The 13,625-nt window shown below is 45.6% G+C and overlaps 4 protein-coding genes and 1 long non-coding RNA gene across 6 annotated transcripts; 1 reads left to right on the forward strand and 4 right to left on the reverse strand.

Annotated features, from left to right (window-relative positions):
- Positions 1-139: 139 nt before the first annotated feature.
- On the reverse strand, positions 140-3,871 carry Hsc70-1 (Heat shock protein 70 cognate 1). 2 transcript variants are annotated; one of them, XM_017078446.4, is made up of 3 exons: positions 3,565-3,871; positions 3,192-3,407; positions 140-1,912 (listed from the first exon to the last, which is right to left on the reverse strand). In XM_017078446.4, exons 2-3 carry the CDS (start codon positions 3,394-3,396, stop codon positions 189-191), a joined length of 1,929 nt encoding a protein of 642 aa, XP_016933935.3. In that variant the 5' UTR covers positions 3,397-3,407; positions 3,565-3,871; the 3' UTR covers positions 140-188. The 2 variants fall into 2 exon arrangements, with proteins under 2 accessions (XP_016933935.3, XP_016933934.3); XM_017078445.4 differs by having other exon boundaries at positions 3,192-3,401; positions 3,565-3,870.
- A 579-nt stretch (positions 3,872-4,450) lies between these two features.
- LOC108012272 (uncharacterized) lies at positions 4,451-5,063 on the forward strand. The gene has a single exon (XM_017077573.4). It carries the CDS (start codon positions 4,731-4,733, stop codon positions 5,025-5,027), a length of 297 nt encoding a protein of 98 aa, XP_016933062.3. The 5' UTR covers positions 4,451-4,730; the 3' UTR covers positions 5,028-5,063.
- Positions 5,064-5,813: 750 nt separating this feature from the next.
- On the reverse strand, positions 5,814-13,157 carry ssp2 (short spindle 2). The gene is made up of 6 exons (XM_017078444.4): positions 12,974-13,157; positions 12,760-12,863; positions 9,523-9,578; positions 7,115-9,460; positions 6,897-7,055; positions 5,814-6,727 (listed from the first exon to the last, which is right to left on the reverse strand). Exons 1-6 carry the CDS (start codon positions 13,018-13,020, stop codon positions 6,485-6,487), a joined length of 2,955 nt encoding a protein of 984 aa, XP_016933933.3. The 5' UTR covers positions 13,021-13,157; the 3' UTR covers positions 5,814-6,484.
- Positions 9,573-11,684, reverse strand: Nxf3 (Nuclear export factor 3). Its single transcript, XM_017078447.4, has one exon. The coding sequence runs from the start codon at positions 11,584-11,586 to the stop codon at positions 9,730-9,732; it is 1,857 nt and encodes a 618-aa protein (XP_016933936.3). The 5' UTR covers positions 11,587-11,684; the 3' UTR covers positions 9,573-9,729.
- On the reverse strand, positions 12,138-12,531 carry LOC139353303 (uncharacterized). Its single transcript, XR_011604507.1, has 2 exons — positions 12,391-12,531; positions 12,138-12,333 (listed from the first exon to the last, which is right to left on the reverse strand). It is a non-coding gene; the product is annotated as an uncharacterized lncRNA (long non-coding RNA).
- Positions 13,158-13,625: the final 468 nt, after the last annotated feature.

Below are 13,625 nucleotides of genomic sequence, written 5' to 3' on the forward strand. Positions count from 1 at the left end.
AGAACTTAGAACGTAGAACTTCCATACGTTTGTGGATGTAGTCAAATTCTTGGAAGAAATTGGAAGATTCAGAACTGTATACGATAAATTTATTTGAGCTAAGAAGGATTGTAAATGGCCTAATTTGGACAAGGTTGTTCAGCATCTAAAGATAACAAACAATTTTGAAATCAACGAACAAGAATCCTTTAATCCACCTCCTCGATAGTGGGACCAGAGCCGCCAGTTGCCCCCGAACTGGAGCCTCCGGTGGGAGGCGGAGGTGGAGCCATTCCAGAGCCCTGATACAGTCTCGTGATGATCGGGCTGCAAATCCTCTCCAGCTCCTGCTGCTTGTGCTCGAACTCCTGCCGTTCGGCCAGTTGATTGGCATCCAACCAGGCGATTGTCTCGCTGGAGCGCTGCTGAATGGTCTCCCGATCCGCAGGAGTGAACCGGCTGCTCAGCTGCTCATCATCCAGGGTGGAGCGCAGTTGGAAACAGTAGGACTCCAGTTGGTTCTTGGCATTGATCCGGTCCCTCTGCTGCTCATCCGCCTGGCGATAAGCCTCCGCATCGTTGACCATCCGCTCGATGTCCTCCTTGGAGAGACGACCCTTGTCGTTGGTGATGGTGATGCGGTTCTCCTTGCCTGTTGACTTCTCCAGCGCAGTCACATTGAGTATGCCATTTGCGTCAATGTCAAAGGTCACCTCCACCTGGGGCACACCACGTGGTGCGGGCGGAATCGCCGATAGTTCGAATTTACCCAGGCTATTGTTATCCCGCGTCATGGCCCGCTCACCTTCGAACACCTGGATGAGCACACCCGGCTGGTTATCCGCATAAGTGGTGAAGATCTGCGTCTGCTTGGTGGGTATGGTGGTGTTCCTTTTGATCAACGTGGTCATCACTCCGCCAGCGGTCTCAATGCCCAGGGACAGAGGTGTGACATCCAGCAGGAGCAGATCCTGCACAGCCTCCGACTTGTCGCCATGGAGGATAGCTGCCTGCACGGCTGCTCCATAGGCCACCGCCTCATCGGGATTGATTGACTTGTTCAGCTCCTTGCCGTTGAAAAAGTCCTGCAGTAGGCACTGCACCTTGGGAATCCTGGTGGAGCCACCTACCAACACGATGTCGTGGATCTGCCCCTTGTCCATCTTGGCATCGCGCAGCGCCTTGGCCACAGGCTCCATGGTACCTCGGAAGAGATCTCCGTTCAGCTCCTCAAAGCGGGCCCGTGTTACCGAGGTATAGAAGTCCACGCCCTCGAACAGGGAATCGATCTCGATGCTGGCCTGAGTGGAGGAGGACAGAGTTCTCTTGGCCCTTTCGCATGCGGTGCGAAGGCGCCTCAATGCCCGCTTGTTCTGGCCCAGATCCCGTTTGTGCTTGCGCTGGAACTCTTGGACGAAGTGGTTCACCAGCCGGTTGTCGAAATCCTCACCGCCCAAATGAGTGTCCCCGGCGGTGGCCTTCACCTCGAAGATGCCATCCTCAATAGTCAGCACGGATACATCGAAGGTACCGCCGCCAAGGTCAAAGATCAGGACATTCCGCTCACTGGTGCCCTGCTTATCCAATCCATAGGCAATGGCAGCCGCCGTGGGCTCGTTGATGATGCGGAGGACATTCAATCCTGCAATGGCTCCAGCATCCTTGGTGGCCTGACGCTGGGAGTCATTGAAGTAGGCCGGAACAGTGACCACTGCATCTGTGACAGAGCCACCCAAGTAGGCCTCGGCCGTCTCACGCATCTTGGTCAAGACCATCGAGGACACCTCCTCCGGATAGAAGCTCTTCCGCTCGCCCTTGTACTCCACCCGGATCCGGGGCTTTCCGTTCTCGGCGACCACCTCGAAGGGCCAGTGCTTCATGTCCGACTGGACGGTGGCATCATCGAACCGTCGACCAATCAGCCGCTTGGCATCTGTAAGTCAGAATCACTCAGTCAGAATCCAATAAAACAACATCAGCGCACTTGGACAACAGATTCGCTTTATTAGCTAACATTTAAGGGGGTGGTAGGGTAAAGGGTATGTGGTGTTGAGTCTGGTAATTGGATTTGTATTGTGTGTCTGGGCAGTTCTAGGCTTTCTAGGCGGATTTCTATGCGGACCCTGAGACTGAAAAAAGAGAAGAAAGAAGATTTGCATTAGATCTGCTCAGCAAATCTCTGGGATGGGAACATGGAAATATGTGCAGAAAGGACTGAAAACGGATGCGGAATAACTATTTACAGATGTTGGCATCACTTTTTATTAAGAAGGAGTTTTGAAGATTAAATATGTTATACGGATTAGTTTCGGCTAGCTATACCCTCAAAGTTTCTCGGTAGACTTAAAAATTGAATGAAGATTTTACAGTATTTGAAGTATTAGCTGTTTGGTGTCATATCTAGGAAAAATATTACAATTTCTGAAATACCATGATTTAAAATCGATTCGGAATAAGAGAAGAACGAAGCTTAAAGGACTGTGTTATAAGTTATTCTATAACTTTTTAAAACTAAAAGATCATGATATTTTCGATAGAATATTCAGAATTAAAGCTATCATATTTTAGATTGCAAATATCTAAGTCCCGGTATTCCTCTTTTATGATATATTTTTTTATTTTTCTTAGCTTTCAATAGATTTTCAGAAGTCATAACATAGAAAAATCTGCGACATTCCGCAGCCAGCATGAAAACTATTTATGCGAAAGCAAACGCTTCTGACAATCCATAACAACTTGCACTGAGACTTATTTTCATTATTTCTGCCGACACAAATGATGCCAATAAGCATGGCAACAATTTTTGTTGGCACGAAGCAAACAAACTTGGATGCCATTGGGAGGATGGGGAGCCGCATCAAAGACCGCGCCCCGGGAGGCGGGAAAAAGAGGCCGAAAGAACTGACACAACAAGTGGAGGTGTCATTAGACCAAATTGGGAGAATGGGGGGAAAGCCTGAGGAGGTGGATGTCGACTCAAGTGGGAGGGAAGATTCTCTCGCAATGGGAGGAAAATTGCTCGACCGCAAATGGGACTGCATTTTGGCGCCAGCGAGTGAGAATTTTCTTAAAATAAACCCAAAAGCGAGATAATAAACAAAATGTGCGCACAGTTCATTCATGAAAATTTGGCCAGTAATTAGACGAGATCTTCGCGAATCCCAGGCAAAGATTGCAAGATCTGTGGCAAGGACATGGCAGATGAGACTCACCGAAGATCGTGTTGTTGGGATTCATGGCCACCTGGTTCTTGGCCGCATCGCCGATCAGACGCTCCGACTCCGTGAACGCCACATAGCTGGGCGTGGTGCGATTGCCCTGGTCGTTGGCGATGATCTCCACCTTGCCATGCTGAAAGACGCCGACACACGAGTACGTGGTACCAAGATCAATGCCAACCGCTGGTAATTTGGGCATCTCGGCTGTGGCTTTAATTAGACCCCACCACCACGTCAAGGTCCCGCAGAGAGAGAGATCGAGAACGAGGCGAAACGAATCGGATTCGGAATCGAAAATGAAATTAAAATCACAGTCTCCCCCTTTTTTTTTTTTGTTCTGATTACACAACGGAGTGTTGATCCTCACCCAAGTTCCCCGGGCAGTCAGCGCTTATCCTTTAGAAGGCGAAACGATATAGATACAGGGAGATGATCAGGAACAGCAGCACGAAGGTCAAGACTCGGAAGAATTCGAGCGCCTTCTCTCTTTGCAGCTCCACAGCGTCTTCCGTTTATCCTCACGTTGCCACAATGAAATCCAATTTGATCCTTACTCCCGACCTCGTCTTCAAGGGGGTTTTCTTGGTATATCTCAAAGTATATCGACCTCGGAGAAATTGCAAGATGCACGCGCCACGAATGCCACCAGACAACTGGCGGGCCGAGTGTTGCGACAACCGATCCCTTGCCAAAATCGTTCGATCATCGACAATGCTCATGCTCTGCAACATAACATCGGTATTATTCGGTTCTGGGATTGATTAAGGTGTCTCACCTGGCAGTATGTTGTCCTACATCTAGTAATAATAACCGAATCTGATCTATGCTGAGGAGATTTGGCACTGAGCCCCGAAGACCTACGTCACCTTAAAAATAAATATAAAATGATTTATTATAAAAATTAATCTCCTAAGCCTGGTACCCACAGACCAAAGAAAATACTTAAACAGAGAAAACAAAAGATATACAAAATAAAAACAGAAAATTCATTTTCTTCTTGCTGTTTAGTTTTTCTTAAATTAGTATTGGTCTTTGAATACCCTTTAATATATGTATGTATTTACATGGAAATACTTTTACTCCCCTAAAATATTTTTTTATAATTAGAAAATTAATGTTGGATATATTTTTAAATGCTTACAAAAAATGTATTTAAAATTTTTTAAATCAAAATAGTTAATACATTGAGGTATTACTGAAGATTTGATAATACTTTTTTTCGGTTTCCGGTATTTTGATCCAAGCAAAACTGCATACATGTTTAAATTTACTTTAACTATCTTAAGACATCTGTGTTAATATATAAAAGTACAAAGCTAATACGGTAGTCAAAGTCAAGGTTATGCATCGAGATATAAACTGCTCGGAACATCTCATATCTTACCACAAACCTGCAGAGTCTTGGCCTTGCGAGCAGATGTTATTGTACGTCTATTGTAGTGACAAATAAAGAATAAATAAGATATAAGTACCCGAATTGAGTGGCTTAGAATCATTAATTGTTTTTAAGTCGGTCTACAGACAACACCTGCAATGAAATACTTTGTGATCTGTGCTCTTGCTGCTTTCGTCCTTCTTCAGGCAGCATCGGGTTTCAAGCGAATAGTCTATGTGGTGCCGGTAACCACCACTAACACGACCACCACCACAACTACGCCATCAACATCAACGAACTCCACATCCTCATCGAACTCTACATCCACAACGAACACCACCACAACCGTCGTGACTCAGAGCATAGTCTACTGCTCCTGGAAGAACAACTGGTGCCGTCCGACCTCGAACACCGCGAGTGTTTGCAAATGGGGCATTTGCAATCTCTTCGGTTAAATCAATAGTCAATAAAATACGTTTGCCATGTTTTAGCACAAATTTTCTTGGGTTTTATTTGAAAGTCTGGCTTGGTCAAAAAAGAGACTTGCTGGAACGGTTTCATTCTTAACTTGATACTGGGAAAACCACACGGATCTGACCCGCTGCGTTATAAGGCTCATATATGAAAGCGTTAGCAAAAATAATAATCCATACTAGTCTTAGTGGCTAACTAAATTCGATTCATGCAAATCATCGCCTAATAGGGTTAAAGCTTAGTGGGTTAGCGCTAGGAGATAAAGTAGAGGCGTGATTTGGGTTACTTGTGTGAATATTAGTCAGTTGATGAGGGTGAAACAATACTTGACCCTTCAGAGGACCTTTACAGATTAAACTAATTATACACTAGGGTTAAACGATGCGGACTAAACTTAACTTAGGATATGCATATGTGATGGACAAAAGCTTCGGTAGATTGAAGATTTTTAGGATAATAATTCTCGCACAATGCGGCATAGTTTTATTAAGAAATTTTGCGGGTAACTAACAAAACATTAGTTTCACTTTTTAATTTGGCAACATAAAAATAACTAAAAGTGAATGTTTTCAGATGTTTTACAAAAATGTATATATTATGTACATTTATAGCACATAAGTAGAGCCGAAGTATTTATTTTCGTTTAGGATACAATGGAAATAGTAATATACTCTGCACCTCAAGAAATTACGAGTATATAGCAAAATATAAACATGTCATAAACCTTTTGGTCTAAGTATCTGATGAGACAATGTATATTGCTATCGTTTATTTTTTTTGTTTTTGTATATATATGCGATAATATTAGATAATATTGTAAGTTCGATTTTTAACACGTTTCTCAATACTCTTATCAGTTACTATCAATTTTAGTTTGGTTTCTTTCGTTCTTTTTTTGTGGTTTCGTGGCCACTGAGCAGATCTTATTGTATAATTTTTAATTAGTATTATGTATTCGATTTGCTTTCTTGATTGCCGCATCACTTGGTGCGTCCACTAAGTATAACGTTCGTAGAATTTTTGCATCGCTTTTACAAAAATATACAGTTATTATCATTTCTCGCTTATATCTCCTCCTACTTTTCCCCTCAATCGTTTGTATTATTATGATTCGTAAGGCAAAGTTCGTGTTTATGTATTTGTTCTATATATAAATGTATGGGGTGCCTAATTGTTTTACAAGTCGCCAAGTTCTCTGTTTCTGTATCGTTCAACTAAATGCATAATTTGTCGTAATATTAATTCATAAAAATAATTGCTAGTGCCTCGAAATCACTAGGCAAGTGGAGCTTGTATGCGGGGATGATAAACACATATAGAGAGCTAAACACAAAGTACAAAAATGATAGACTATTTTAGGGATAACATGGAAATTCGGTTCAGGCGGGGGATGTGACATGGGCGTACAATCGGCGGCGGAGAAAGTGATCTGCTGTTCTCAGCGCCTAACAATGCTGGAAGGTCTTGGCAGACCGCTGCGCTTCATTTGCGAGGGTGGCCGCAAACCCGAGGGCTTCGGTATGCCAGTGGCTCCCGTGGTCACCTGGGTAAGCTTCGAGGAGAGCGCCTGCATGTCAAAAGTGTGCTGGGGATTCTGCTGAGGAACATTTCCGCCGTTTACCGGTCGGCCGGAGTCCTTGTTTCCATAGAGACTGCCACGCGAGGAGGCTGACGAGAGGCTCTGGAATGGGTATCATCGAAATTACCAGAATGTTGACATCAATAACTTAACAACTAATAAAAACTTTTATCATATTATTACAAGGATTAAATAAATTTACAGAAAACGAAATCTTCAACCTTGATCTTGATTTTAACCGATCAAAATTGTTTTTCTTATGTTGACCAACCTCAGGAGTTTCCGCCTCTGGAGCCGTTTTAACACTCAGACTGTAATATCCCGACGATGGACGTGCCAGTCCATTTGCCCCTGCTCGTTTCGCACCAGCAAGACCAGGAGCACGCAGTCCGCTTACCAACTTGGGTACTTTAAATACACCGGAGTCATCCTGGAAAAGTAAAAAGGTAAGAATTAAAAAGGGTCGTAATGAAACTATTGCAAACTCACCTCCTGGGTCGGTGTTGCTCCGCGCAATCCGCTCATCAGCTTGCTAGGCTGCGCACCCGGTCGACGTAATCCACCACCCAAACTTGGTCTTGGCAGGGCTCCAGCACCAATGCCGCTCATCGTGGAGGACAAATTGTGGAACGATTTGGACTTAATGCCCATGGGACTTTTCAGCTCTCCGCTACCGGTGGCCGGCACTGTGACAGTGGCTGGCATGGTAGCCGCGGGAGTGGCGTTCAGTCCGGCTCCGGCGGATGTGGCTTTGCTCACCGTGGTAAACTTTTGCAGACCACTGATGTAGCGAGGCCGGGAAAGAGAGCGCGGCTGGGGAAGAGTCGACGCAGGCGCTGGTTCCGCTGGTGGAGGTGCTTCCTGCTGCAGAGGGCGTCGTTGAAGCAGGCTTTTTTCCTTGGGCTTCTTGTAGGTCAGATAGTTACTTGCATTACTCTCTGCCTTGTTGTTTAATACGCTGTTCTGATCTCGACGAGAAAGACGACCAGGTGGAGAGCCCTGCCGCTCCTCCTCCTCGTGCTGAACATCTTCCACCAACTGCTCTTGCTGTCCCTCTAGGTGTTGTGGTTCATCGTCTATACAAGGCACAACAATCTCTTGCTGGAGTCGCATCTCTTTTGAAATCTTAATGGTCTTGAAGCGATCCCGATCCCGTTCCCTTCGCTCCGGCAGCTTATAGCTGGACGGATCAGTCTCTGCAGTCACCTGGGACTTTGGAGGCTCCTCCGCTGGCTCGGGATCGGGTTCGGGTGCTGACTGCTCCGTGTGTGGCATATCTCTCCGTTGGACGATGAATGAGGCAGAGCTGCCGCTGGCCGAGCTGGCATTGCTGCCGTGCATAGCACTCAGGTTGACATCGTCGTAGAGGCGACTTCGACGACTGAGCAGCCGTTCGCCACCTCCACCGCTGCTGTTGCTGCTGGAGTGGCTCTGGTTGAGAACTGGAGTTTCAACCTTTTGAGCTGTCGCCTGTGGCTGCTCCTCTTCCCGTTCCTCTGACTCCGGCTCATCCCTGTGGAAGCGACGCTTGATGGTTTCCAACGACTTCTGCATCTTTAGCTGCTCCTTGTTTAGCGTGTTGACCTTTCCCAACTCGGAAAGCATGTGCTCGAATTGCTCCTCGTCGCCCTGCTGTGCTAACATCTCCACCTCCGCCTCGGCCAAGTCCATTACGCACTGCATCTGCTTGTGCTGTTCGGACATTTGCAGGCTGTAGGTGCCATCCAGCGGCTGTTCGATCTGCTCTAGCAGCTCCATTGTGTCCAGCACGAACTTCTCGCCATTGAAGGGAGCTGTCTTGGCCGCAGGCTCAAAAGTGTTGTTATGTCGCCCTGGTGCTGCACTGACTTGTTTTTGCGGAGTAGCGTTAACAATCGGGGACAGGTTCATGTCACCACGTAACTTCAGAGTGGGGGTATATCCCGTCTTGTTATTATTATTGTTGTTGTTGTTGTGGTAGCAGTGGGAGCGCATGTTAGTGGTCAGTGGGGTGGAAGATTCCATGGTGAGCAAGGCCAGCTTTCGGTCAATATTCTCGGGCGTTTCGCAGCGGCCCTCTGGAGTGTTGCAACCTTCTGTAAAGGTAGTGTTCATCTGCCGTCCTGTCAACACCTGAGTTTCGTCAGCCTGAGCAGAACCCGCATTGGGCTTCTTGAAGGTCGCATTTCCATCCACTGGCAGGGACTCAGATTCTGACTGCAGGGCGGAGGTTGTGAGGCTATCCACCAGGTTAAAAGTGGTGTCGCCAATCATTTCCTCGCCCAGAATCATTGTACGCTGAAGGGCAGGACAAACAACTGGCAACACTGCGGGCATCGTTCGATCCGCTGCCAAGGGGATGGACATGCTGTCTGTGCTGTTGTCCATGGTGCTGCAGCCGGAGGCGGTTTTGCTCAGTGTCAAAGATATTTCGTCGATCTGGCCGATGTGCGAGTCCTTGATAAGGGTGCCATCTTCCTCGCACATGGTCAACGACTCCAGCGCCTTGCGATCCCGGATCATGTCACTTAGCGTATATCCGCCCAAGCCACCGCCCATTCCCATGTTATCTGTCGTCTGGTTGGTAAGTGTGGTGGTTAGGCTAGGCTCTTGCTCCAGGCCGATTGTGGATTGGAGGAAGTTTAGGTTTGTGAAGTCTGCCGATGTGATAAGCGAGTTGTTCATTCGCTCCGTGTTCATGGAGGAGCATATGGAAGACGGGGGCGAGGTGTCTTGCAGAAAGGATTTGTGCATATTCGTCGTGACCAGACCGCCAATTTCCAACTGGAGCATGGCCGGGGTACCCGAGACCGCTCCGGTTCCAACTCCGCTATCATTTCCTGCTCCATTTTGGCTCTGAAAAATTAAGGGTTCTAAATATAATAAAAAGTAATCTAAAATTTGCGATTTCTACTTACGAAATCCAGATTCCGACGCTTTGGGCGGGTGAAAGTTTTCGAATTGTGTTTGAAGGCTTTCGTAAAAAATAAGAGTTTAAAATAAATTAGATTCTTGAGTTTCGCACTCGGTGAACTATATACTAATGAACATGATGATGTCTTAACCTAATCAAACGTTTTTAGCTTTCTTATTGCTATTTATTTGTGTTTTATCCCATGTAGTTGTTAAAAACCATCTCCTATTAGGACATCCTCGTCGATGACGAGTTCAAAGATATCCTCATCTGAAATCAAAGTGTTCTCGATTTCCTGTTCCAAAGAATCGACTGGCGCGGCCCTTAATGGAGTGATGGCAACCAGTGGAGGCATATCATCAAAGTTACTGGAAACTAAGTCCATCTTGGAATTCGACAGTGTCATATTCTCCACCGCTTGGTTTAAAGGATCCACCGCATTCAAGGGGGGACTAAAAGCATTCTTTTGAGCCTTTGTCTTGATGCTTAACCCTTTAACAAATCCGACTGCAGGGTTGGTTGTTTTTTTAATCGATGGAACGCTATTTAACTTAGCTACTTCCGGTTGAAATTCGACTGGTTTTTTCTGCTCCGGCTTAGCCGAAATTATGCACAGCATGTCGTTAGTTATTAGCCAGCCAGGACTATTGAGAAGGCGTAGCACAAAGGTGCGTTGGAAGGGCCTTGGTTCCCAGCCATCGGAGGTGATCTCCTTGAAGTATCCTGTCACAGTAAAGATGCGCAAAGTCGGAGTAAACACCTGGATGTCCAGCCCGGCATTGTCGCGGCTTGTCATCATTGAAGGCAAGCGGCTTAATGCGAGAAGAACAGCCGGGCTGCCCATTTGTAGCCTGGCATTGCGGGCAAAGGTTGAGCAGTGGCGCTTCTGGTTTCTGTTGTACATTTGATAGGCGCACAAAAGATCCAGCTGTACGGGAGCACTTAGCGAGAACATGGCTTCGTCGTGGTAGTACTCCTTAAGCTGTGAGCGATGTGCTGGTTCGTCAAATATATTGTAGTACAAACTAATGAAGTTACTGCAGAACTTCAAGCCATTACTTCCACCACTCTGGAATTGTTGAAACTTGGGTAGAGTTTCAGCCACATTTACATTTTCCTCAGGCTGGACGCAACCATGAACGTTTTTCAATTGGGGTAGCATCTGTCGAATGTCGTCCGTCTTTAGCTTAGCCAGACCGTTTCCTGACAAGTACATGGTTTTGAAATGCAGTCTCTTCAGGTAATTGAGCTCGCCCAAATCCTTGATCCTATTTGCGCTTATATCCAAGCGCTCCAGGCTTGCAAAGTTATGGGCAATGCCTGCAAAGCCCTTCAGAGTGCACAAATAGTTGTTGCTCAGTACAATGCCGGTCAGTTGGGGAAACACGTGTCCTGCTAGGACGAGCACGCTCTCCAGCAACTTGACCACATGAAGCGGACAGAAATGAAGGTGCAGCTCAGAGCTAGCGTGGAATCGGGAGAGATCTAGGGTACGTGTGGCCGGTTCATAGCGCGATTTTATAGCCGCCTCCATGGCAGTGGTGAATTCCTCAGTTATCTGGGCGTTAATCACGGATTTGGGCAGACCCGGTGTTACCTGCACATCGATCTTCTGGCGCGTGTAGAGAACGGCCACTTCCTCTTGCAGGCGCTTCAAACGGTTGGCGCTCAGCAGGTTGTCCACCAGGAACTGACCACGTGCCATCTGGTCCTCCGGTCCGCTGCGCTTGAAGTTGAATATCTCTACCTTGACGGGCATCAGTACCCACTTGAGGGCCAGATAGATGGACGAATTGGAGACGCCGGCGCAGTTGGCTATGTTCACCGTGGACCAGCCGGTGACGGTGGCCAGGCGGTGCTCCTCTTCGGTGGAGGAGATCGTGTCCAGCACGGAGCCCATGCGCTCCTCATCACCGAGCATCTTTTGTACATACTCGCGAAATCGGGTTTTGTCATTCAGATTCTTGCGCAGATCGTTCAGCTGGGACTGCGGATTCGCCTGCGTCTTCAGGGTCACGCTCAGTCGGTTGACCGTATTGCAGGATTTGGAAGTGCCCAGGACTCGCATGGCGGCAGTTTCTCGTAATTATCAGAACACAAAAAGCCTTTCGCAGAAATAAACTTCGCAGTTGCCAATTTCCATGCACTTTGTCTAGAAGTTTACCGTTTGAGCAGTGTTGTCAAGGGACGAAAGGACGCTTTGGCACGTGGAGTTTTGCAACACTGCCGCCAAATAAGATCTGGGATTGTGAATTTTACCGTTATAACCGGAGTACTAATTTAAAGTCCGATAATTTCTTTAAAAACTATCAATAAGAATTTAGTTTAGTGGCAATAATCGATTGTAAAGTGAAGTATCACTTAAATCATTACCTAACAATTATGGGAAAAATATTTGTTTCGGTTTTCAAAGCTTTGCTCGTTTTCTAAACAAACGTATTAATTTTCTAGCTTGAGTAAGTTTTCAACTATCAGATAGCACATAGATAAAAATATATGACGTATTGTCAATGAATATGACCTTCCTATTCAAATCTTATCGTTCAAAAATAATTTCATGGGTTTATAACTATTATTATACTACATGTATTACCCCTGTATTACTACTGAACGTTGAACTTTGAGCATATGATATTATTTTATTTGATTACTGATAGTGCTGACGCTCATTCCTGTTCGAAAAATCATTAAATAAAGCTCGGCATGACCGCATTCGCACGCATTAAATCACGCAATCGATTTTTGATCCTCTCCTCCAGTTCGATAATTGTTTTATTTAAAGTGTTTTGCGTATCGCTCGATTGACTTTCGCTGGCTGGGCAGGAAGTAAATTGGATTTATATAATGTTGGCATATTATGCGAGATTCTTACCATATTAGCATAGCCAGTTTTTTATTTTTCTTATTTTTGCCGTACCACGCACAGCTGTTCGAAATGGGAGCGTGTATGTGTGTGTGCCTTTGAGGCTTGATTAATTACCGTAACAATAACATTGGCGCTGATGCCAATTATGGCAATCGGCCACTTGGAAGACAACGGTAAGTGCTGGCCAAGTAATAAACCGCCCACATGCGACCCGAACTTCGTCAACGTAGCCGCCGGACCGCCAGAGTTTAACCCAAATTTGTTTTTTTTTTAGAAAGCGCAACTGCATAAAAAGTGCTGCACATGTGTGTGACTTTGATTGTGAGTGCCAGAGCGAGTGTGTGGGTGCATCGGTATGCGTGTGGAAAGGCTTACCCTCGTTGTTGTACTGCAAGTGCAATTGCAACGGCGGCTGGTTGTTCGTCTTCCACTGCTGCAATATGTTGGAGACATCGTCGTGGGTCTTATCCGCCAGAAATCTGCCAAGGAGTACCAGGCATATATGAGTATTTATAGCATCGCTGTCTCTGCTGTGCCAGCAACATCAGCAGCAACAACAACACAGAAACAACAGGAGTGCATCACTCACATATATGAATCATCCTTTAGTGCCTCATCGATGTCCAGGATATCCATGTCCAGCGATGGGATAAGTGAATCTTTATGCTTAGTTTAAAACACTTGGGTTGAAGACCTAATTCATTGCGAGGAACGACAACAAAAAGGCCTTCGCTCGCTTGTTTAATACAAGATACCAATTTTGCTCAACGCAGATAGAGATGAGCGATATCCGCGAGTTCGTCACGAGTCACGAGTATTTTTATCCGATGAGTCACTGAAGTGACTGAAAGCGAAAGGGAAGCAACAGAAGGTGAATACAAACACGAAAAATACAAACAAAATACAAATTTGTGTTTTATAAGAAGTTAATATTTAATTTCAGAATTATGTAATTTTATAACAAACGACTGTTTGAGTATGGATAGTAGGTTTTTGTTTCATGCTCTTTTATAGCGAAAAAATTAGTTTTTATATGGGTTAATTTTGTAGACCAGAAAAAAGTTATTTTATTTATATTCCTATTTTATTATTTATTATTTATTGACTATTAGATCTGATCACTTTTTAAATCTGATCAGTACTGTTCACAGTCACAGTTTCCCTCTCGAAGTTACTAGAGATGCAAAATGAAGCGACTGGTACTATCGGCCAATCATCGCGAGCAGCTGACAACCCTGCTC

The sequence above is a fragment of the Drosophila suzukii genome, chromosome 3, assembly GCF_043229965.1.
Source record: "Drosophila suzukii chromosome 3, CBGP_Dsuzu_IsoJpt1.0, whole genome shotgun sequence".
Taxonomy (NCBI): domain Eukaryota; kingdom Metazoa; phylum Arthropoda; class Insecta; order Diptera; family Drosophilidae; genus Drosophila; species Drosophila suzukii.

Bases quoted from the DNA above. Each gene is read 5' to 3' on its own strand.
- Hsc70-1 (XM_017078446.4), bottom strand. From the start codon at position 3,396: ATGCCCAAATTACCAGCGGTTGGCATTGATCTTGGTACCACGTACTCG. The intron at 1,913-3,191 runs GTGAGTCTCATC...TCTGACTTACAG, and splicing joins TCCCAACAACACGATCTTCG to ATGCCAAGCGGCTGATTGGT.
- LOC108012272 (XM_017077573.4), top strand. From the start codon at position 4,731: ATGAAATACTTTGTGATCTGTGCTCTTGCTGCTTTCGTCCTTCTTCAG.
- Nxf3 (XM_017078447.4), bottom strand. From the start codon at position 11,586: ATGCGAGTCCTGGGCACTTCCAAATCCTGCAATACGGTCAACCGACTG.
- ssp2 (XM_017078444.4), bottom strand. From the start codon at position 13,020: ATGGATATCCTGGACATCGATGAGGCACTAAAGGATGATTCATATAT. The intron at 9,579-12,759 runs GTAAGCCTTTCC...TTTTTACGAAAG, and splicing joins CTTGCAGTACAACAACGAGG to CCTTCAAACACAATTCGAAA. The intron at 6,728-6,896 runs GTTGGTCAACAT...TACCCATTCCAG, and splicing joins CAGAGGCGGAAACTCCTGAG to AGCCTCTCGTCAGCCTCCTC.